The sequence below is a fragment of the Gossypium raimondii genome, chromosome 7 (genome assembly GCF_025698545.1).
Source record: "Gossypium raimondii isolate GPD5lz chromosome 7, ASM2569854v1, whole genome shotgun sequence".
Taxonomy (NCBI): Eukaryota; Viridiplantae; Streptophyta; class Magnoliopsida; order Malvales; family Malvaceae; genus Gossypium; species Gossypium raimondii.
The window spans coordinates 41,469,234-41,493,282 of NC_068571.1; the positions used below are offsets into that span (position 1 = coordinate 41,469,234).

General features: G+C 32.2%; 1 protein-coding gene across 1 annotated transcript; it reads left to right on the forward strand.

Annotated features, from left to right (window-relative positions):
- The first annotated feature begins 6,137 nt into the window (after positions 1-6,137).
- LOC105790919 (putative respiratory burst oxidase homolog protein J) lies at positions 6,138-10,193 on the forward strand. Its single transcript, XM_012618733.2, has 14 exons — positions 6,138-6,671; positions 6,773-6,935; positions 7,023-7,071; positions 7,150-7,263; positions 7,348-8,154; positions 8,248-8,343; positions 8,438-8,553; positions 8,652-8,754; positions 8,859-8,977; positions 9,072-9,216; positions 9,298-9,444; positions 9,524-9,652; positions 9,735-9,813; positions 9,901-10,193. The coding sequence occupies exons 1-14, from the start codon at positions 6,227-6,229 to the stop codon at positions 10,008-10,010; spliced, it is 2,622 nt and encodes an 873-aa protein (XP_012474187.1). The 5' UTR covers positions 6,138-6,226; the 3' UTR covers positions 10,011-10,193.
- The last annotated feature ends 13,856 nt before the right edge of the window (positions 10,194-24,049 follow it).

The following is a 24,049-nucleotide window of genomic DNA, read 5'->3' on the forward strand; positions in this document are numbered from 1 at the left end:
TAAAAATTATTGTTATTTTAAAATTATAAAAATATGAAAGGTACTACGAAACATTTAGAATAAACATGGACAACTGTTTATCCAAATTTATTACCCATGTAAAATAAAATATAAAAAATGAATTTTCTAATTTAAAAAATTATTATTATTATTCCATGTGTCAACATTGTATTTGCTATCAAGCCAAAAATTAACAATGTTAGTCAAGTAGCAATAAAAAGTACTAACTTTTACGATTTCCAAGTTTAGGTACCAATTAGATGTCTAGTAGATACAAATTGTCAAATTCAGGTAACTCTGTATATGTTAACCTTAAAAGTTTTATTAATTTCTCACTGAGAGAATAAGATTAATATACCTTTTTAATGGGACAAATCTTTTAGGAACGTTTAGATTCTTGTAAACCTTCATCGCTAATGTAGAGAACAATGTGTAATTACCTCTATAAATATTGCAGTTTGTTGGGATTGACCTGTATAAACAACGAAACAGAAAATGTAGAGAATGTCGAACATAAATTTTACGTAGAAAACTCCTCCGAAGAGGATAAAAAATCACGGGCAAAGGAGGCTTCGACTTTTCACTAAATGAGTAAACAAACGAGAGTACAATATGGAGAAAATAAGCCTAAATGTACTAAACGTACAAACTCAAACCCCAAAAACAAAGCCCTAACTCAAAAACAAAATTCTCTTCATAGTTATCACAAAAACTCATCTACGACTACATCTTGTCGCCCCTAAAAGAAAAGCCCTATAGTACTTCATCTTTAATTGCCTTTTTAATTGGCCTCTCAAAACAAGGATACAATGTCCCTTTAAATAGGCTAAGATTAGAGGTCTAATCATACTAAAATATCCCTGAAGTAATCAGAGTTTAACTGGGTGAAGAAACCCGATTTATGTGAAGAACATGTCGCCACGTCGCAACATCCCCATTCGCGTCTTCACGACGTTGTCCATAGTCGCAATCTCAAAAAGGTTCTTTTCGTGATGTTGTCGTTTGTTTGATCAAAAATACAAAACACACCCCACATGGTTAATTTCACTAAACGAAAACATTAAAAAAATGTAAAGAAAATTATGTTTATGTACCATGAAATTTTGATACAACGGCGGAAGTAACAATAACTACGACTTTATTTTGTTTCTCTAAGAGGGCATCATTGATTTGATAAGCAGTGTAGTGGGCCAATTTAGCCCGGGGCCCAATAAGACCCAATACCCAAAATCAAAATAAATAAAACCCAAAAAATATATATATATTAAACAGTCCATGACCCATTACATATTAAGCCTGACAGACCCAATTACAACCAAACCAGGCCCCAAACCCTAAACGGCCTAATAGAGCCCAAAACTAAATTTTTCAGAAAACCTAGGGTTCCCCCTCCCTCTCGCGCCGTTGCCCCCTTTCGAGTCACCCGAGGTGCCTCGTCCCGAGGTCTACCTCTGTCCTCTGGTTTCTTGCACCAATATGGCAAGGTCAACGAAAAAATACGAAAAAGAATAGAGAAGAAAAAGAAATTTGTAATCGGCTATAAAGCCTAAAAAAATGTAAACTTTTTACACACAACAGAGAATACAAAAGAGAACAAAACATCAATAAAAAATCAGAGGTTGATATCTATTTTCTTTCTTCGTTTCATTATCTATTTTTTTATTTTTCTTATATACGAAAATAAAATAAAAAGAAAAGGGAAGGAACTCACCTTTGTCAGTTCTGTAACGCCGCTGGGACGGCCAAGAGAGCCACCTCCGAGGATAGGTGGCCGGAAATCGAAAGGTTTCTTGGATTTTTTGGGGCTTTTTGTTAATATTTTGGGGATTTTGGACCAAGATTCGGGTTTAGGGATTTTAAAAAGACCGGGTCAGAGGTTTTCCTCTTTTTCACCACCACTTGTCTGGTGGCGCCGTCAGTGTTGGTGGCCATAACACGGTGGCCCCTTCGCCGGATTTTAGGCCGGTGCCCGGAGAAGAAATGGGGGGGTAGAGAGTTTTTTTTTTTTTTTTTGTTTTCAAGAAGGGAGAAATGAAAAATTCTAAATATTTTTTTGGCTTTTGTAACACGATTGAACGACGTCGTTTCACCTGGGGGGTTTTAGCGCCAAAACAGCGCCGTTTTACGCGACCCGACCCACACACAGGGATCCACATGTTTTCTTTTAAAATTGGGGAATATCCCTCTTGGTCATTCCGCATTTTACATTTGTTTCAATTAGATCCTTTTGATTGTTTTTATTTCTTTCAATTAAGCCTAATAATTTTATTTTTATCAAATTTTTGTCCCTAATGGAACTACGCGTTTTGGAGGATGGGATTATTTCCCATTTGACCCCTCCTCGTCATCCGTGTGGTCAATTTGATATTTTTATCTTTTATTTGCTCCTGATCTTCCCCCTGAGATTTTTGCTTATTTTTAATTTAGTCCTTTCTTATCATTAAACTAATTAAGTTGTTATTATTATTATAGTTATTATTGTTGTACTAGTTCATTCATTTATTTACCCTTTTTACATTTTTATTTTATTTTATTATGGATTATTATTTGGATTCTTTTATCATATATCACGTCTAATTTCACAATATATTAGTTTATGTTTCTTCACTAATTCAATATTGACTATATACATTTTAATGACTTTATTTTATAATTCATTTAAGAAATTTTATTTATATGTACTTTTATGTTTAAAAAAATCAATAATATTTTTATACAATACTATCATATACATACCAGCTACTTACATATTTTTTATACTTTATAATATTTATACATATATATATACATACACATATGTATTTTTTAATAAGTTATATATATATGAATATATACCTACTTATATTTTTATATATGTTTTGCAACTTATATACGTAACTGTATATACATTAACTTACACGTTTTTTCATAAATATATATACATATTTATATATTCTATATATTTTAATATATACCTTTTACATATTTTCATATTCTATAATTCATGCATGTATATATTTTTATATGTTCTACGATTCATATTTATATTTTGTCTACGTTCCTTTTAATTATTTCTCCACATTTTCATTATTATTTTGAGAGAATGTTTTAATTTTATTTGCTTATTTACTTGTTATTTTATATGTAATCGATTTGTCCTTTTTTCTCTTTATTTTTGTCGTGGTTGCTCGTATTATTTATGCTCACATTATCATATGCATAATTGACATTTATTAATGCGGCATTTATTCATACATCAAATTTAACATTACACCCATTTTACCCGAATTTATAAAAGAGAAAATTTTGAAATAAAGACAATACTCGTATTTGGGATCTTCGAAAGGATTGAGCCCTAACGTATTGGGTTCCAATTTCTTTCGTTGAATCTAAATAGTCAAGAATGTTCTTTAACAAAAACGAAACATGAAGAAAAAGCTTATTATCGGGAATTCGATACGTTGTGTCCTAACGCATTGGATATGACACATTGTTTTCTCGAGATGAGGATCTTTCTAAAAAATAATAAAGGCAATATTCAATATTTAGAATTTTGAGAAATTGTGCCCTAACGTATTGGGCTGCAATTTCTTCATCTGACTTAAATAATTGAATATCCTTTTAAATTTTATTGCACGAGTTTTTTGGACAAGCTTATTTTTGAGGAAGTGAAATATCATGCCCTAACTCATTGGATGTGACATTTTCTCTTTCTGAAATGAGAGGATCTTAACGAGTAACTTGTTTTATATAAGGATCGTATTTTAAATCTCTTCAAAGTTTTCAATTTTCGACATTAAGATATTAACTAATCAACTAGGTACCAATTTTTGGGCGTTACGAGGGTGCTAATCCTTCCTCGCACGTAACCGACTCCCAAACCCGTTTTTCTGAATTTCGTGGACCAAAATTGTTGTTTTAATAAAATCAAATCGTTCATTAAAAATAACCACTTTTCGAGGTGATACGGTCACACCTCATTAAAAAGGATTGGTGGCAGCTCCCGTTTTTTCGTTTTCAAATCCAAGTCGACCCCACTTTAGCAAAAAAATGGTGTCAACAAGCAAATGATATTAAAATGTCGAAAAGTAAAGAAATATAGAATGGATGTTTTAGCTTTAATAATAAATAAATTAAATATGTAAAACATACTTGGTTCTTCAATCTGTATTGTCCTCCTTAGTACGATATTAATCCCACGTATGTTCTGATTCATTATTTTTTATAATTTTTTGAACCCACCAGTAACATCTATTTAAGATGCAATGCAAAGGGTAAGTATACAACATAAATTGAGTTGTTGATGGGCAAAATTAAATGACAAAAATTCAAATTTGTGAAACATAATTGAAGCTATGTCAACATTAATTGGTTGGATGTATGTGTTGGCATTAAAACAATATAGTTGGATACTCTCAGTAACTTTGCAAACACAAAATTGTACAACACGTAGACATTTCCTTCTAGGATCTTTGCGTGTATACTAAGTAATACAAATTAGGAACTCGAAATGTATAGTTAAACTATAGATAAAATAACTTATTAAATTACTACTTACATTTTTATCTAAAAGTATCATGCCAACTACAATTCATTATTATACCTTTTAGAAAAAACAAGAATATAATGATAATTAGTTGTTAAATAAGTAATAATATCACCTTCTAATATATACAACATTGTTTCATTATTTTCTAAAAGGAATTTCATGAAGAAACTCGTGAATCAGCAACATCTAATTATCCATGCATAAAAATTGGTCTCGGTCAATGATTTAACATGTTTAAATTTCTTCCCTATCTTTTATTTATGGTCATTGCAAAACCCCTTTTTTTTTTTTTTTGTGCCTCTAAGTGAGTTCTTACTGTTTCTTTTTCCCAAAAAGCTTTTAATCTCGAAACCCTTAAGTTTTGGGTTTTTATCGCGACACTCCCCAAACTCATCATTTCTTACTTTACGCTTTAACGCTTCATTCCAAACCTACAATGGAAAAAGAATAAATAAAAAAATGTGAATTTTTTTTTAAAATTAATAAAATACCACCAAACTATACTAAAATAATTTTAACTATGACAGTTATCATTTATCTCATATTAATTTAAATTATTCAAAAATAAAATAATCATTTAATACAATGATTTGTTTAATTTAGTCAGTGCTAATATAAATTTTTTATTTATCTCTTAATTAATTTAAATCTTTTTTAAAAATAATCATAACATCAGGGGTGAAATTAGGGGAGCTGGCAGGAACCTGGACCTCCAAAATGAAAATTTTTTTTATTTAGGCGTTTTAAAATTTTAAATTAATAAAAATAAAATTACATTTTGCCCCTCTAAAAATGTAATATTTGATTTAATCCTTTAAAAGTTATAAAAATATAAACTATTAAAATGGTGAAATTATATTTTTAGTATTATAAAAATTATAATTAATTTAGATCCCTAAAATGATTTTTTTTGATTTGCATGACATAATTGTTTCGAAAAGAACTTGGTCTACAAACACACAGTTTGCTTTAAAAAAACAAACAAACATGCATGCATGACATAATTGAATATTTTTATAATCAATTCTCATTCGCATAAAAAACGTCCTCCATCTTCTTCAAGTGAAGAAATTTTTTATTAAAATTGAATGGTACTGTATGATTTGATGTTGATGAAATAATTTGGGCCATGTTGTAGTAAATAGTTTCGTATTTTAGAAAATCATGCATCAATCTAACTAATTCGTAACAAAGATTCCATTTTTACGTGAACAAAAATTTGGATCTTCCAGGATAAAGACAAGGCATCAAACATCTGTTAATGTTTTGCTTTATTAAGTGAGAGATATTGGTGGTTTCAATCTCCTAATTTATTAATGCTAAAATTGTGGGTCTCGATAGCTGTCTTAACCAAAAAAACCATAAAACGTGATCAAAATAGAGAGAAAGTTCCAATGTTTTGAAACCAAAAAAAACAAATTCCTGATTTGTGGACCAACAAGGAAGGTCTTAGAATAACTTGAATCTTTGTAACATATTGTCGTTATCTCCTAGGTTTTCTGTCGTAACAATTCCCTATTTTCAGACCAAAAGAATTGAATGTGGAAGATCTCTTCCTTCTTTATCAACTCATGTTTGAACGTTTCTTTTTCATCATTCTCCCCGGAATTTCTCTAAATCAAGATCTCGGATTTTAGGTGATAAGAGTAACAAATCACTCCCAATTACTCTTATCACCACCATTTTGTTTTAACGAGTATGAAGGAAAAGGGTGAATCAGGGCAGGAAAGAAAAGAGAATCCAAAACAATGGACGCTGGAGAGCATTGCGATCGATAAGAATCCGGCTGGTGTTGAAGTTTCTCGGAAATCCATTTCCCAAGAAAAACAACAGGCAGACTTGTCGGGGAAAGCCGGAAGGAATCCGAGTAGTTCTCAAGGGTTAAATCGGAATGTTTCGAAGGCGTCATCCTTTAGGAAGCTTATGAGTACCGCTAGGAAGAGAACAAATGGACCTCCTCCAACCGGTATTCATAGATTGGACAGAACTGCTTCTTCTGCTGCAAAAGGGCTTGAGAGTCTACGTTTCCTTGATAAAAAGGTCACGGGGAAAGATTCGGATGCTTGGAAACCAACAGAAAAGCGCTTCAACCAGTTTGCGGTCGAGGGGAAGCTCCATAGGGATAAATTTGGCATCTGCGTTGGTAATATTATTATATATATGCACACACATATGTATACACCCTCAACTAATATTAACATATTTTTAATTTTGATGGGAAATTGACAATGTCTTATATCGTAGGAATGGGAGATTCCAAGGAATTCGCAGAGGGACTATATGATGCTTTAGCAAGGCGTAAAGGTTTGAACCCAGAAGAAGGGATAACCAAGGAAGAGTTGCATTCATTCTGGGATGAAATTACTAATCAAAATCTCGATTCAAGGCTTCAGATTTTCTTTGATATGTATAAATTACCCATGTTCCTATATATTTTCATTTAAATACAATGCAATACGGAAGAGCTTGAACCTTGTTGTTACTTTTTTTCCAGGTGTGACAAGAATGGAGATGGTAAGCTGTCAGAGGACGAAGTGAAGGAGGTGAGAACTGAAACTAGCACTTTGTGAATGTGATTTCTTCTTTATATTATGCTTAATCTCTGCGGTGTATGTAAGTAGATTATAATGTTGAGTGCCTCCGCTAACAAGCTTGGGAGACTTAAAGATCAAGCCGGAACATATGCATCTTTAATCATGGAAGAGCTTGATCCTGATCACTTGGGATATATAGAGGTTAGGAATTATTGACCAGCTAAACAGATTCATTTAAGTTAACTAGAATTATAACCATTGTCAAATTTCTCTTGAAAAAAACAGCTATGGCAGCTAGATATTCTACTAAGGGGAATGGTTGCCTCGAATGACCCCAAGCCTGCCTGCAAGCGGGAGAAGAGCCTGGCAAAAGCTATGATCCCTAAAAACTATAGAACTCCAATCAGCAGATACAAGACCATAACTATAGAATATTTAAATGACCACTGGAGAAGAATATGGGTTATTTTCCTTTTCATGGCCGTAAACTTAGGCCTCTTCTACTGGAAGTATGTCGAGTTCATTGGTTCACCTACGTATCAGATCACAGGCTATTGTGTCTGCGTTGCTAAAGGTTCAGCTGAGGCTCTCAAGTTCAACATGGCTCTTGTTCTCCTTCCAGTGTGTAGAAGAACTCTCACTTGGCTTAGATCTTCATTTCTCAACCAGTTTTTCCCTTTTGATGACAATATAAACTTCCACAAGTTGGTTGCTTTGGCAATAGCCATTTGGTCCACCGTCCATACGTTTATGCATCTCGCTTGTAATTATCCGTTAATAGCAAGTTGCCCCAAAGCAAAATTCATGGCAACTCTTGGACCTGTCCTTAATTACAAGCAGCCAACTTATGCAGATCTAGTAGACAATGTTGTCGGCATTACTGGGATACTTATGGTGGTTATTATGTTGTTTTCGTTTATTCTGGCAACACATAATTTTAGAAGAAATGTTGTCAAATTACCTTGGCCATTTACCACCTTGGCCGGCTTCAATTCCTTTTGGTATGCACATCATTTGCTGATCTTGGTTTATGTCCAAATGATCCTCCATGGTTACATCCTCATCTTCGAAAAGCCCTGGTACCAGAAGACGGTATGTATATATGTTGGATTAATTAAACTCCAAATCATTCTTGAACAACATTACTCAAAACGTTAATGGGGTTAACCCTCTCATCCTCTACAGACTTGGATGTATCTCATTGTCCCAATGTTACTCTATGCTAGAGAGAGATTCCTTACCAGGTTCCAGGATCACAAGCATGTGGTCCATGTCATTAAGGTAGTTCATATAAATAACCCTCCCTCTTTTCATCTCTTTTGCATTCAGTCTCGGAATCGTAATCATATCTGTCATGTTATTGGGACATTTTCAGGCAGTGATATATACAGGAAATGTTCTAGCCATATACATGACCAAGCCTCCTGGATTCGAGTACAGAAGTGGAATGTATCTGTTTATCAAGTGTCCAGATGTATCAAAATTTGAGTGGTACATATATATATATATATATATTATTATGTAATCTTGTCTTAGATTTGTCAGAAAATGTTATCCAAGCCTCAGAACTAATTATCATATGTTTACAGGCATCCATTTTCCATCACTTCGGCACCTAAAGAAGACTACTTGAGCGTCCACATTCGGGCCCTAGGGGACTGGACTTCTGAACTAAGAAATAAATTTAAAAAGGTGATAAAACAAGTATTTTGGCATTAATGTCTTCCTTCTCAGCATTCCTTTTTTTCCCCTTTTTAGCTGTTCTCCTTTCTGCACTCTAAACCAAAAGAATTCAGGTTTGTGAACCCCCCACTGTGGGAGGAAAAAGAGGAGAGTTACTGAGAATGGAAACTAAGACAGTAAATCATGCATCAGGTTCAAGTAATTATAAAGGCCCACAACAGGAACAACAAAAGTAAGTCAATTGTTGGGTCAAGGTCATTTTACGACCTCTCGATACATTGTTTTCAGTATATACTAACATATATAGCTTTGGTTTCTTGGCACAGTTTTCCAGAGATCTATATCAAAGGGCCATATGGAGCACCAGCTCAAGACTATAATAAGTATGACATCCTCTTTCTTATTGGCCTGGGAATTGGAGCAACTCCATTTATCAGCATCATAAAAGATCTGCTCAGCAACATCAAACCAGTGAGTTAATTTGGAAGGAGAACAAAAAACAGATGCCCATTTGTTTTGTTTTTAACAATGGAAATAATTTGAATGACACAGGACGGTAAAGAAGAAGAAAATTGCAGCTGTTTGAAGACTGGTAGGAAGTATCCTGAAAGGGCATATTTCTATTGGGTGACCAGGGAACAAGACTCCTTCGAATGGTTTAAAGGAGTTATGGATGACATTGCAGAATTTGACAAAAATGTAGGTTTCCAAGTTTTTTTAAAAAAACTTTATATTTGTCTCAACATATGATCTCAATCAACCCTTTAAATTAATGCAGAAAATGATAGAGATGCACAACTACTTAACAAGTGTGTATGAAGAAGGCGATGCACGGTCTGCACTCATTGGCATGGTGCAGAAAATGCAACAGGCTAAGAATGGAGTTGATATTGTCTCAGAAAGCAGGGTAATCTTATTCACTTGGTTACCATAGCCTGAATATGTTTAAGATAAGCTTATTTCTTTCTTAATTTCATCTTTTGACACAGATAACAACACATTTCGCAAGACCAAATTGGAGGAAAGTTTTCACTGCAATGGCTAACAATCACCCAGCTTCGAGAATAGGTATAAAAACCAAACTGAAACCTTCAAATTTTATAGCTCATGCCCAATGTTTTCTTTTTGTCTTCCTGAATTTGATTATTGTTGCAGGTGTTTTCTACTGTGGAAGTGCTACACTTACCCAAGTATTAAAGAACCTATGTCATGAATTTAGCTTAGAGACATCAACTCGGTTCCAATTTCACAAGGAGAACTTTTAATAAAGAAATAGTTTCAAAACTGGCTTTACGACACCAAATGATGGATAGAGTTGAAGAAACTGGTTCGTAGAGACACATCCAAAGAGGAGAAATTTGTGCAATCAATCCAATATTAACACATTGTAAAACCCTTAGGATACAACTTCAATTTTCATGCTGATTTCATTTATACCATTTAAATTATTCCCCCAAAAAAAAAAAAAAGAAAAGATTGTGCCATTGGTTTTGGTGTCTTTTGTCGCATAAATTGTACGAAAAATGGTTGTAATTTATTTATTTTGTAATACCCAATATTTTGGTGCAATTCAAACGTGAACTGATATACAATCAACATTGCCTTGCATGCATGCACGGATCACGTCGCTTGCTTATTTCTTTGTAGTAATTAACATTTTCGGCTGTATGTACACCTTTTATTGCTCTGCAAGCTCTTTGAATGCTGTCTTGATCTACATTTAATTAATAATTTGCATGTCTTTTACTTATAACCAGCGGAAGGCACTTGCACGGGAAGATAGTTATATACAAAAATATTTTAATGTAATTTAAGTGTTAAAAAATATTTTATAAAAATAAAATATAAACTACGTATAAAACTTGACATTTTTTCACAAAATAACACTATTTACATTATTTTTCTCTTAAAATATTATTTATCAGAAATACATAATAAAAAACTTTGCCTGAAAAATTAATTTTTCAAAATACTTTATAAAATTTCAAATAGAAAGTTAATATTAAATGATCAAATATACCAATTTTAAATAGATGTGGGATGACACATTCAATAAAATTTTAATACTACAATTTTGTTTTAAGTCAAAGTTGTTACATTTTACTTTTTCAGTGTTAACATAATATATGATATGTTTGCATCAATGTTTTCTCATTAATTTCTTCATTTATTCTTTAAGTTTTTCTTCTATATTTTATTTTTTATTTTAAAATTTTCTCCTTTATATAAATACAATTAATTATGTTTTTATTCCATTTCTTTTAGTGTGTAATTTTTGCCTCCCATTTTCACCTTTAAAATTTTGTTTAATTTAGGTATAATCTATTACATATAAATTATATATGTTAATTTTTATAAAATGTCTACTTCTACCGATAATTTCTCAAATTCCTTAAACATGCTCAAACCAACATCTTCCCGATTGTTGCAATAGAAATGACCTACTAACATAAAGCTCAATCGAAAAATTATATATATTAGTAGAGATTTCATTTTAAATTAATATGTTGAAGACTTACCAAATTTTCAAATTTGATTAAAATAAAATTGTATTTATAGTAAAAAGTAATTAAGCAAGAAATAACATAATTATTTAAAATTAGTCCCCAAACAAAGTTTGGTGTCTACCGAAGATTGAACATTTAAAAAGTTAATTTAGTGTGTTTTAAAATGACTTTAAAAAATATAGCAATTTAATCTTTATCGTGTTTTAAAAAGTGCTTAATTTATTGGCCATCTTCAATTTTATCACGCCATTGCAGCATCTTAGTGTGGCTGTTCTAAGATTAAGATTAGAAAATTTTAGCTAAAAGTTGTATGAACGATGCTTGCAAGTGGTGAAGGTGATAAGGACGGTCAAGCCAAGGATCGGTCCACCTAAAAGGTCTGCATTAAGGACCAGGGTTTGGATCCGAAGACGTCGATTGTAGAGGAATCGGTCCTTGCACTAGCTGTATCCTGGAAAGACTAGCTAATAGGAGGATCCTCTGCCTTAGGAGAGTTGACTGGAACACCAGAAATGGAGATGGGGACGGAATCTTCTCTAGAATTTGCTAAAGGAGACATCAAAAAAATCATCCATCAATGGAATTCCCTCTATTGTTTTTTCTAATAGGATCAATCAGACGCTTATTAACGATATGGCTTTGATGGTAGTGATAAAGCTGCTTGGATGGAATATCGGTTTTCTCTCTCTGCAAAATAGGATTTCAAACTTATGGAGACCCTCAGTGCCTTTTCATTTGATGGATATAGAGAACGGCTATTTTCTGGTTAAGTTTCACAGCAAAGACGATTACGATGAAGTTTTGTCCCAAGGGCCTTGGATTGTTTTTGGCCAGTACTTAACAGTTCAACCCTAGTCCAAAGATTTTAATCCTGCAAAACCTTACCCGAGTTTGGCCAAATCTTGGATTCGGCTTCCTAGTCTGCCAGGGCATTTGTACAATCGGAAAATCCTTTGGGAGATTGGAGAACTGATAGGGAAAGTTGTTAGGCTGGATTTTAACACGGATAGTATAGGGCCAGAGGAAGATTTACTCGCATAGTTATTGTTGACACCATTTTTTTGATAAAACGGGATCGACTTAGATTTTAAAAACGAACACGAAAACGGGAGTTGCCACCAATCCTTTTTGATAAGATGTGATCGGATCACATTGAAAAGTAGTTGTTTTTAATAAACGATTTCTTTTATTAAAATAACGATTTTGGTCTACGAAATTCAAAAAACGGGTTTGGGAGTCAGTTACGTATGAGGAAGGATTAGCACCCTCGTAATGCCCAAAATTGGTACCTAGTTGATTATTTAGTGTCGTTAGTGTCGAAAATTGAAAACTTTGAAGAATTTTAAAAATACGATCCTGAAAAATTTTCAAACAATATGGGTTGGAATTTAGGATTTTCTTGTTCCGAAAGAATATCACATCCAGCACATTAGGATACGATACTTTAAACTCTCGAAACCAAGATCACCTTATGATTTCCAAAACCCATACTTTGAAACTTTAAGAGGGTATTTGGCTATTTGGCTAAACGAGAAATCGACACTCAGCACATTAGGGCACATTTTCTCGAATTTCCAAACGCAAAGCATTGTCTTTATTATTTTGTAGAAAAATCCGAAAAAACAATATATCATATCCAATACGTTAGGACACAACGTGTTGAATTCCTAATAATGAGCTTTTTATTTATGTTTTTTGATTAAAGAGCATTCTCGATTATTTAGATTCAACAAAGAAAATTAGAACCCAATACGTTAGGGCTCAATCCTCTCGAAGATCCCAAATACCGAATATTACCTTTATTTTCAAAATTTTCTCTTTTTACGAATTTGAGTAAAAATTATATATAACGGAATAACAATTATGATAATGTAAAATATAAATAGCACGAGCAAAAATAAAAATAATGAAAAGATAAGATAAAAAACAAATTAATTATGTATACACAATATCAAGTAAATAAACAAATAAAAATCGAAGCATTTTAATATATATATATATATAATAATGATAATAATGAACATGTAAATGAATAAATAAATGAATATGTATATATTTAAAATTACGAAAAAAAAAAAAAGGTGCAAGTATATATATGTACATATATGTATATGAGAATTATAAAATATAAAAAATATAAGTATGTATGTATATATTCATGGAAGTAAAGTAAAAACTATGTATATATATATATAGGCGTGTATAAATTATAAAGTATATAAAGAAATACAAGCATGCATATATACATATATATAACAAGTTATGAAAATATGTATGTAACAGGTCAATTTTGACCTGGGTCTAAAGACCAAAACCCATAAAAATAATAGTCTATGTACATTGGGCCAAAACGACCCAATTTTTTAAAACCTTATCCGGCCCAATAGGGCCCAAAATTAAACAACATCAGGGAACCCTAGGGTTCCCTGCCTTCCCTCGCACCGCTGCTGCCCCATGTGCGCCTTCATTGCGCACCACGCCCAATGACGACGCCTCCACCCATTTTTGCACCAAAATGGCAAAGCCTTCTGCCAGTTGACTCAGCGCCTGCAAAGAAACACAAAGAAACAGCAACAACAGTAGTAATATTGGACAGAAATGATAAAAATAAAATAGAAAATAGAATAGATTTTTTTGGTTACTATCTTTTTATTTGGCTATAAAAGCCATCAAAATCTGCAATGAAAGGGGAGGGTAGGAAACGGATAAAAAAAATGTTGATGAATCAATAAAAAATCGAAAATTTGAAGAAAATGTGTTCATCTTTCTTCTTCTTCATTCTGTCTCCTGATTTATTTATTTCTTTTTCGTTTTTTAGCATATATGTATATATATATAAGATTATATATTAAATAAATAGGAAAAGACGGAGAGTTCTTACATTGGTGTGCCGTCAAAGCTCTTCTCTACTCCATCCAAATCGGAGTTGGGGAAGAGGAACTCCTAGGTCCTAAAGCGGAGGAGAGAAAGGAGGAGTCTAGGGTTTAATATTTTTGCTTTGTTTTCTTAAAGAATGGCAAAAAAGTAGGCAGATTAGGGTAATTTGCATTTTTTAAAAAAAATTTAATAGTAAAAAAACGGCATCATTTGAGGTAAGGCCTTCAGGTGTCAAAACGACACCGTTTAATGGCCTATACCCCCTATACCTACGCGGTGACCCGACCCAGGGAAGGATTCGCGTGTTTTGTGTTATTGGGTAATTTGCGTGTTTGGTCCCTCTTATTTTGTAGTGTTTTCAAATCAAAATTTTATTTATTTTTGAATTTCAGCTTACATTTTTGTTTTTGTTTCACTTAGGTCCAGAACAATGCGTAGCGTTTTGGGGGCGAGGAAATATTTCTAATCTGCCCCCATGTAATCCGCATATTGCACTTTAACCCCTCGTCTTGTTTATAACTCTATTCTTTTCTTGTTAATTTAGATTTGATTGCGATTTAATACCTTTTTTACATTTTTTAAATTAATTTATTAACTAATTTATTATTATTTTAGTGGTACATTCGATCATATTTTCATTATCTCACTACACTAAAATAGGGTTTTAGCGGCGTTTTTAGCGGCGTTTAGACAAAAAACGCCACTAAAAATCGAGCATTAGCGGCGCTTTACGTAAAACGCCGCTAAAGATCGAGTATTATGTGGCGCATTTTAAACGCCGCTAAAATAAGTATTAGCGCGTTTTCAAAAGCCATAAAAAAGGAAAGCGGAATGACTCCGTTTTTAGAGTTTTTGAGGCATTTAGCGGCGTTTTTTATAAAGCGCCGCTAATGCTCGGGGCTTTAGTGGTGTTTTTGGGAAAGCGCCGCTAATGCTCGGGGCTTTAGCGGCATTTTTGGGAAAGCGCCGCTAATTCTCGGGGCTTTAGCGGCGTTTTTGGGAAAGCGCTGCTAATGCTCGGGGATTTAGCGGCGTTTTTGAGAATGCGCCGCTAATGCTCGTGCCTTTAGCGGCGTTTTTGAAAAAGCGCCTCTAATAATAAAATCTAAAACCATTTCAATTATCTCATTCTTTAATATATTCTCAAGTAATGTTTCAATTATATTTTTTATTATAAGTTGAAAAAATTAATATTTCATTGTATTTATTATATATTGGTCAAATTTACATTAAAATGATAACAAATAATATTGTTTAATCCAAAATGTTTTTATTAAAGAGAAGTCCAAACTCCTAACTATTTATTATTATTTTTCAATCACAGTTTATTTAAACTACTTTACTAGAAAAATATATTAAATTATGAGTAAAATAAAATATCATAAAACTTAAATTGTTGTGTTGTAAAGAATAAAAAATAGAATAACTTTTTATAAGAATAATAAATTTTGATAGTTCGACTAAATAAATCAAAGAAAGTAATACAAAACACAAAATATCGTGATAAATAATGAATTAATGAAAGAGTAAGGTAATACATGAACACAACAATGACCTAATAGTACTTACTCAAGAGTAAGAACTGAAAATGAATGAAAAGGGACAAATGAGGTTGTTACTTGGTCTAATACCCACTAGAAATTAATACTAGGTTTTTTAGGCTAAGAAAGGGTTATAGGAAAATATTATAAATATTGAAATTCGAATAAAATTTATTAAATATTGAATTTTAGAAAATAATTAAGTGAAGTTGGGATTCAATTTAGCTAGTAGAGTCGGTGGGGTTAGTTGGACGATTTGCTCTCGAAAAGAAAAAGCTGTTTGTTTTTTCTTGATAACAAAAAGTGTTAGCTGAGTCTCGAGTCTAGAGCCGAATGCTGCTTCAGGCGGTATAGTGGTAGTAGTGGACAGGTAGGTCTAATTTATCTGAATAGCCCAATTGCAAAAGAAAGCAAATATCTTATATTTGCAATCATTAATCAAATTACGTTGGGTACTTCGTTAGGTGGGTAAGTGGCGAGTGCTGAGGTCCAGGGTTGGGAAAACAAAATGAGCAGAGTAGAGCAGGGTTTGCATTTGGATTTGGTTCGGGTTAGTGGATAATGATGAATAAATATCATCATAATGTTTATCATTTTAGGATTACAACTTTGAGTTCTAGGTTTAGGGTTTAGGTTTAGGGCTTGGGGATTGGGGTTTAAGGTTTAGAGTTTACATTTTAGTGTTAATATGAGGTTAGTGTTTACGGCTTATCAGATAATGATCAAATTTACTATTTTAGGGCTTGATGCTTATGGTTTACGGTTTAGCGTTAATGATTTGACTGTTACAATGCATGGTTTAGAGTTTAAGGTTTAGGTGTTACCATTTTAAGGTTTATGGATTAGGTGTTACCAATGTCCAATTTTAAAAAAAATTTCAACTTCAAGCTCGTTTTACCCAAATCACCCATTTCATTGTTTAAAAACAATAAAAGATATAAATCTAAACATATTTTGGACTAGGTGTGTTGTATGGGTAGTGAACATTTCTAATTATCATTTAAAGAGTAAATAACATATAGTTTTCTAAATTTTGAAAGGTTTTATATTTTTCATGATTTAAAATTTTAAAATGGATTTTAAAAGATTTTAAATTTTTCTAAAATTTTAAAAGATTTTAAACTTTTATTTTATAATATTTATATACTTTTAAAGAAAATACCAAATTAATAAAATTACAAACATTAAAGACTACAAAATTATTTTATCATTTTTAATTGCTACATTGATAATTTTAACATAAAATTAGATGTTTAAATTAAAAAATAAAAAAAATTAGTATCTCAAAATTTTAACCAAAAAATTAGATGTTTAAATTAAAAAATTTTAACCAAAAAATAATTTTACTTAAAAAAAATTTTAAGCGCCATTTTATAAATTCCCCCCCTGAAATCCCTCACTAATTTCCCCCTTGAAACCCCCAACTTTACAAACACACCGTCCTTTAAAACTTTTAACGCCATACCCATTGCTATTTTTTATTCCTCAACCCCAATTCTTAAACGCCCAAATTTGGAACCCTAGATTTTTCTCTGCAGAACTTTTCTTAATCCACAAGCTTTAGCTGCTCTATGCGATTCCATCATGGATCCGAAGAACTTTTCAAATGTACAGCTCCATTTCACTGCGCCCCCTCTTCCTGATCCTGGTACCATCTTTTAATTTAAGAATAAGCGAAACCCATGTTTCATTTTCTTCAGTTTCTATTAACAACTGTTCATACCAGTGTGTATGTTAACACCTATCACCATCTCTTCTTCTTTCCTTGTTTTTCTATCCATCTCGTGGAAACCATGATCTGGCATTCTCGGTGGCACCAAAGCTCTAACAAAATAAAACAAAAGTAGAAACACTTTTTTTGGATCATTGGGTTTTCAAAGTTCTTGGGGTTGGTTTATCTTTTCCCTTTTGGTTTTGAAAGATTGTTGTGGGTGGTTTTGATTGTTTATTTTTCGTCTTTGTTTTCCTTTCTGTAAGAAAAAGTTTTCTTTTTCTTTTAATTTTATTTTCCGCCTTCCCTTGTCAACGGTTTAATTAAATTTATGATGCATATGTACTTTAAATTTTGTGATTCTTGCGAGTTCTTCAAATGAAATTGCAAATTTTGATAGTAATATCTTGCTAATGAAGCACGCAACTAGAAAGACAAGGAGCATGTCGAGATTCTCATTTCAAAGGTGGTGTGCTTCTATTTGCAACAATAATGAAAATTTAAAGGTCGAAAACTTATGTTGAATACGAACATGCCTAACGTTTTACCAACTCAAACCAAAAGAAAAATCGAATAGCTTATTTGTTTAATTATTACGTAAAAGATGATTATTTGCTGTCCATGTTCCTATTAGTAGCCTTGTGCACTTCTCTTACATGTCCTCGAATTCATAACCTCTAATAGTACTCAAAATTATGCTCTTTAAGTCCAAAACAAAATTACGTATTTTCTTAGCTCTTTAAGGTCATGCAATTAACCCTTTTTTCTTATTTCGCTTTCCTTCTATTCTTTTATGTATTATTTTCTTATTATTCAAACCAAAATGTGTTTTATTGGACAAAGGTGCGTGCGATTCATTGTGACAATGGAGAAAAGATGATATCTCTAGAGTCTTTTGGTTGAACAAGTAAAAGAATGTTGGATAAGATTCAATGAACCTATTCGATGTGGCAAAACAAAAAGAGATGCTGCATTGAAGTTGTAAAAACGTGGGATGAGTTTGTAAAAGCTCTTGGGCAAAAGAAACTGATCTTAGCTCCTTGGTGTGATGAGGAGGTATGACTTTAATTTGTAGAATTCTTATTATTTATAGGGATCATGACAATTTAGCATTTAATTGGTATTGTTTTAATGCTTATTTGTTACCTTTTTTCTCGAAGCGCATCATTAATCATCATTAATCTCAAAGTATTTTGTTAGGCAACAACATGAGTTGGATCATATTCTAATCTCTCGAGGCATATGTAGCTCATTTTCTTAAATTATGTTTTATGTTTTGTATATATAGGAGGTGGAGAAAGATGAAAGCTCGAACAAGGGGTGAGATGGGAGCGACTAAGTCGCTCTTTGTACCCCATTCGAACGACTGAACTCCCGGAAGGTACTTGACTCCATCCATGCAGGCATTTATTTTAAATAATTTAAAGAATATGAAATTAACCCTTTTCCATCCAAATTTCTTTAGAGCAAACAAGGTTTTATATATAAAATTATATATATATTGTCAATGATTATGTTTGATTGATTTTGCGGAGTTCGAACCTTGACAAAGTTGTTATATAAGAAGCTTAGTTGGCATTTCAATTTTCAATTCATCTATAGATAAAATAACATTTAGTCTTTAAATTTGTCAAATTTAAACCACGATTAAAAATAATTTATAAAATAATATTTAATTTTTTAATCAAATAGATAAACCCGATTTTGTTTTGGACTGCATTGATAACATTGACACAAAGGTATCATCATGACTTGTGAACTTTCAATTTTATCTATTGGCTATAAGAATTTTATATAATGTTGCAGTCAAATATTGGCTTTTCACCATATATAGAACTCCTAATTTCTTTATGTGGTTCATGTTATGCTCTAATTTATGTTTTATTTATCATTATTATAATAGTGCATGGCTAATCCTTCTATATGCTTGTTTGATATTGCACCCATCTAAAGCACGAGTAAGCAAGCAACATAAGTTATTCGGTGATTGCTAATAATCATCAACATAAAACACATTTCGGAATTGATGCTTTTGGATAGGCAATAACAAGTTAAAAAGTACAATGTAGTATAGGGTGGATGGAGAGGGTTACTGCATATTGATAGGACATAGGTTGCAAAGCTATATGGAAAAAATTGAGGGGTTAATAATAGGATTTTTTTTAATGGCGAATGATGGAAAATCTTGGGAAGATTTGGTGCTTATTGTTGAGTCCAACATTGTGTTTTATGTAGGGTGTAAAAAAATTGCTCAAGGAATTTAATTATCTAAAGTTTTTGCTTCTTTCCAATATTTTAGGGGTTTGGCAGTACTTTTTATATATATTTAAGATTGGTTACTTTATTCGGTAATAGAGGATTAGGATCACTTTGCTACTTAGTATGTCTGAAGGTTAGGTTTTGCTTCTAGATAAGTATTTTATTTTAGTATCGGTAGCTTTGGGTTATGAAATATTTATGTTTTTATATTTTATTATTTATTGTGATTTGAGCTTACGGTATTTTATATTATTGATTCGAATACGGTGAAGTTGTTTTGGAGTTCTCAATCATTCTAAAATGGGGGCTCTTTGCATCTGTGGCTTTTGAATCTACACTTGCTACTGCAGTTTTCTGGTGGTTGTTGATCTTATGATTGGTGTTTACTTTGGGGCCTTGTCCAATTAGATTTTATTTGGTTTGGAAAAACTTTAATATCTTATGCTTGTATTTGTTATTTTGGATATCCAATTTTACTCTTGTTTATCTATTGCATTAAGAAGACATTATTTAGGGGTTTATTTCCTTCTATCATTCACTTTACTCTTTCTCAAATTTTTGCTTCTAGGTGAGACACCGTTTAAGGAAAGATCATGGGATTGAGGGTGGAATTCTGTTGTTTTCTCTTTAGAAACCTAAAGCTCATTGCTTCCTTTTAGAGGACCAAGTGGTGAGGAAGACAACCCTTGATTATCAAGTGAGGATGCTTGCTTCTTACTTTTGCGGTTTTAAAGTACTCTGTTTGATCACCTAACATCATGCGTGGGGAAATTCATCCAATATATTGAAGCGAATTTGAAATGAGAATTGAAAGTACATTTGGATGGAGCTAAAGTTGTGTTTCTTTTAGCGATATATTTGAACTTCTTTGGTGTTAGGTCCACGGTTTTGCTATCTCTAGATTTAAGGGTAGAAGGAAAAGGAAAATATTTTGGTCTACATTAGTATGTAATCTACATGTTTAATCCAACAATTTAATGTGTTATCCTGCTGTCAGATAGTACCTAGGCAAGTTCAACAATTTAACGCATTGTACTTGCAATGTGTATAGTCATAGGCAGGTTCAACTAGTCAGTCTGTTTTTCATATGTATTATTTATTTTAGTTTTGATTCTAAATTGTTACCGTTTTACTTTAATATTTACGACAACTTGAGTTCTAACTTTTGGATTTTAATTGTGTTATAATTTATTATTTTAAATTTTAAAACTAAATTCATTAATTTTTATATTTAGTTTTAAAGTTAAAATTTTCATAGAAAATTTAATTTAAATAATATTTTTTATTTATCCTTAAAAAGTATATTTAAAGTTCAAATTTAAAAAATAAAACATAATATAATATTTATCATAAAAATAAATATTATTTGATTAAAATAATTTTTTTTAAAGGTTATGTTTTTAGTGGCGTTTTTGCTAGAAGCGCCGCTAAAGTTTTTTCTTTAGCGGCGTTTGTAGGAAAAGCGCCGCTAAAGATATTATTTGATTAAAATAATTTTTTTAAAGGTTATGTTTTTAGCGGCGTTTTTGCAAGAAGCGCCGCTAAAGGTTTGTTCTTTAGCGGCGTTTGTAATAAAAGCGCCTCTAAAGGTCATGATCTTTAGCGGCGATTGTGGGAGAAGCGCCACTAAAGATCGTGGTCTATAGCGGCGTTTGTGGGAAAGCACCGCTAAAGGTCGTGGTCTTTAGCGGCGTTTGTGCGAAAGCGCCGCTAAAGGTCATGATCTATAGCGGCGTTTGTGGAAAAAGCGCCGGTAAAGTTAGCGACGCTGTCTTTAGCGGCGTTTTTCCGGTGCTTAGTGGCGCTAAAAAGCGCCGCTAAAGGCCTAAAAAAGCGCTGCTAAAAGCCTGTTTTGGTGTAGTGTTTTATTATATATTGTCATTTTGAGTTTTACTTATATTATTATTATAATTTTATAATGTGTTATTTTATTAACTCAACAGAATATATACTTACGTATTTTTTTTATTTATAATGTACATATACATACATACATTTTATAATATATATATACACATATACATGTACATATTTTCATAACTAGTTATATATATATATATATATATGTATATATGCATGCTTGTATTTCTTTATATACGTTATAATTTATACACGCCTATATATATTTATATACATAGTTTTTACTTTACTTCCATGAATATTGTAATCATTTGAATTTTGTCCAACTCGATTTCGTGTTTTTTTAAATTCAAAAAATAAAAAATAAAAATTATATTTTAGCCCCTAAACTTTTTGAAATTACATTTTGACACCTAAATTTTTCTAAAATTATATTTTGACCCCTAAAATTTTTGAAATTACATTTTGACCCATAAAATTTTTTGAAATTACATTATGACCCCTAAATTTTCTCAAAATTATGTTTTGGCCCCAGAAGTGTTGCTATGTTTGCAATCTGGTGCTTCTGGCAGCCAAACGCGATTTGCACATCTACTCCCCGATTTTCCGGCCGCCGGCCTAGGGCATGGCCTCCCTCCTCCCTAGCCACCTGCTCCGTGCAAAAAGAAGAGGAAAAACATTTATAAAAAGGGGTTTTAACCCCAAAAATCGGGAGGCCCCGAATCAAAAAAAAAGTTTCAAAAAAAAGAGTTTCAGCAGCAAAAGAAAGAGGAAGGAAGAGGAAAGAAAGGAAGAGAAGGAGGAGAAGATGGTGGCAGCAAGCGGCGGTGGTGCAAGCGACGGCGGCAGCACCTAGGGCTTGAAGAAGAAGAAGAAGAAGAAAGAAAGAAAAAAGAAAAGAAAGAAAGGAAAAAAATTATTGAAAATAGTCGGGTCAGACCGACCCGACCCACGAATCGCGACCCGACCCGGATCCGACCCGACCCGCAACAGCCTAAGCCCAGCAGCCCAGGCCCCCCCAAAAAAAGAAAACAAAACAGTAAAAAAAAGGGAAAAAAACAAAGCAGAAAAATAATAGCAGGCCACAGCAGGCCCAATCCAGCGCAGGCCCAACAGCAAGTGCAGGCCCAGTGCAGCAGCAGGCTCCAGGCCTAGTGCAGCAGCAGGCCAACCCAGCAGGCCCACAACGCCAGGCCCAAATCGCCAGCAGCAGGCCTAACAGCGCCCAGGCCCAAAGGCAGCAGGCCAAAAAAAGAGAAAAAAAGAAAAAAGAAAAAAAAGGAAAAAGCCCGAGTCGTATAAACCCGTTCAATCAAGCTCGTATTTTCGGGCTCTTCGGTAATTTCTTTTTTACGCACTTTTAATTTAATTTACACATTTTTATGACATTTCATATTTAATATTCTTGTTTTTTTTAAAGCATTTTTTTATTTCGTATTAGGTTTTTTTAAAGCATTTTTTATAGTCGTATTTAATTTTATTTAATTTCATTAATTTTAATTTTCATAAATAAGGCGACGAATTGATTTAACATTAAGCCGTATATTTTCATCGCTATGTTGGGTGGATATATTTGGCTCGTGTTAAATTCGGGACGCCATTTTAAAAAATTGAAACACTTAAAAATTCTCGTGTTTCAAAAATTTTCGTGTTTTCAAAAAATAATTTTCGTGTTTTCAAAAAAAAATTTCTCGTCTTTTAAAGATTTTCGTGTTTTCAAAAATTTTCGTATTTCTAAGATTCTTGTATTTCCAAAAAAAAATGTCCGTGTTTTCAAAAAATTTTCTCGTGTTTCAATCGGATCATGATTAAATATTAAATTGAACTCGTATTTTTGAAAATTAAGACAACGTGCGCTTAACGAGATACCAATTTTTGGCGTCGCGAGGGTGCTAATACCTTCCTCGCGCGTAACTGACTCCCGAACTCTAATTTTCTCTAGATTTTCACGTAGACCTAAAATTACCTCTTTTTTAGAAAAGTTTAAAAACGAATTTTTCTTCAAAAAAGAGAGAGTTTATTAGGTGTCCGATCACACCTAGGAAAAAAGATCGGTGGCGACTCCTTTTTCAAATAAAATCGAGACACTGTTTTCAAATTTTCAATAATTACTTCAACTAGCGCCCGTGCCCAAATTTTTAAGTCGCTACAAATATATACATACATACTTATATTTTTTATATTTTATAATTCTTATATACATATATATACACATACACATACATAATTTTATAAATTATATATATATATGAATATATACCTACGTATATATTTTTATATATGTTTTGGAATTCATATACGTAACTACATATATATTTACTTACACATTTTCTTTTCATAAATATATATATACATATTTATATATTCTATATATTTTAACATATACCTTTTACATATTTTTATATCCTATAATTCATGCATGTATATATATTTTTATATGTTGTACGATTCATATTTATATTTTGTCCACGTTCCTTTTAATTATTTATTCGCGTTTTCATCATTATTTAAAAAAAGGGAATGTTTTAATTTTATTTGCTTATATACTT

What these genes read in the sequence shown, in the direction of transcription:
- LOC105790919 (XM_012618733.2), top strand. Translation starts at nt 6,227, where the DNA reads ATGAAGGAAAAGGGTGAATCAGGGCAGGAAAGAAAAGAGAATCCAAAA. An exon ending in TAAATTTGGCATCTGCGTTG is followed by an intron (nt 6,672 to 6,772) that starts GTAATATTATTA and finishes CTTATATCGTAG; the next exon opens with GAATGGGAGATTCCAAGGAA. An exon ending in ATCACTTGGGATATATAGAG is followed by an intron (nt 7,264 to 7,347) that starts GTTAGGAATTAT and finishes TGAAAAAAACAG; the next exon opens with CTATGGCAGCTAGATATTCT.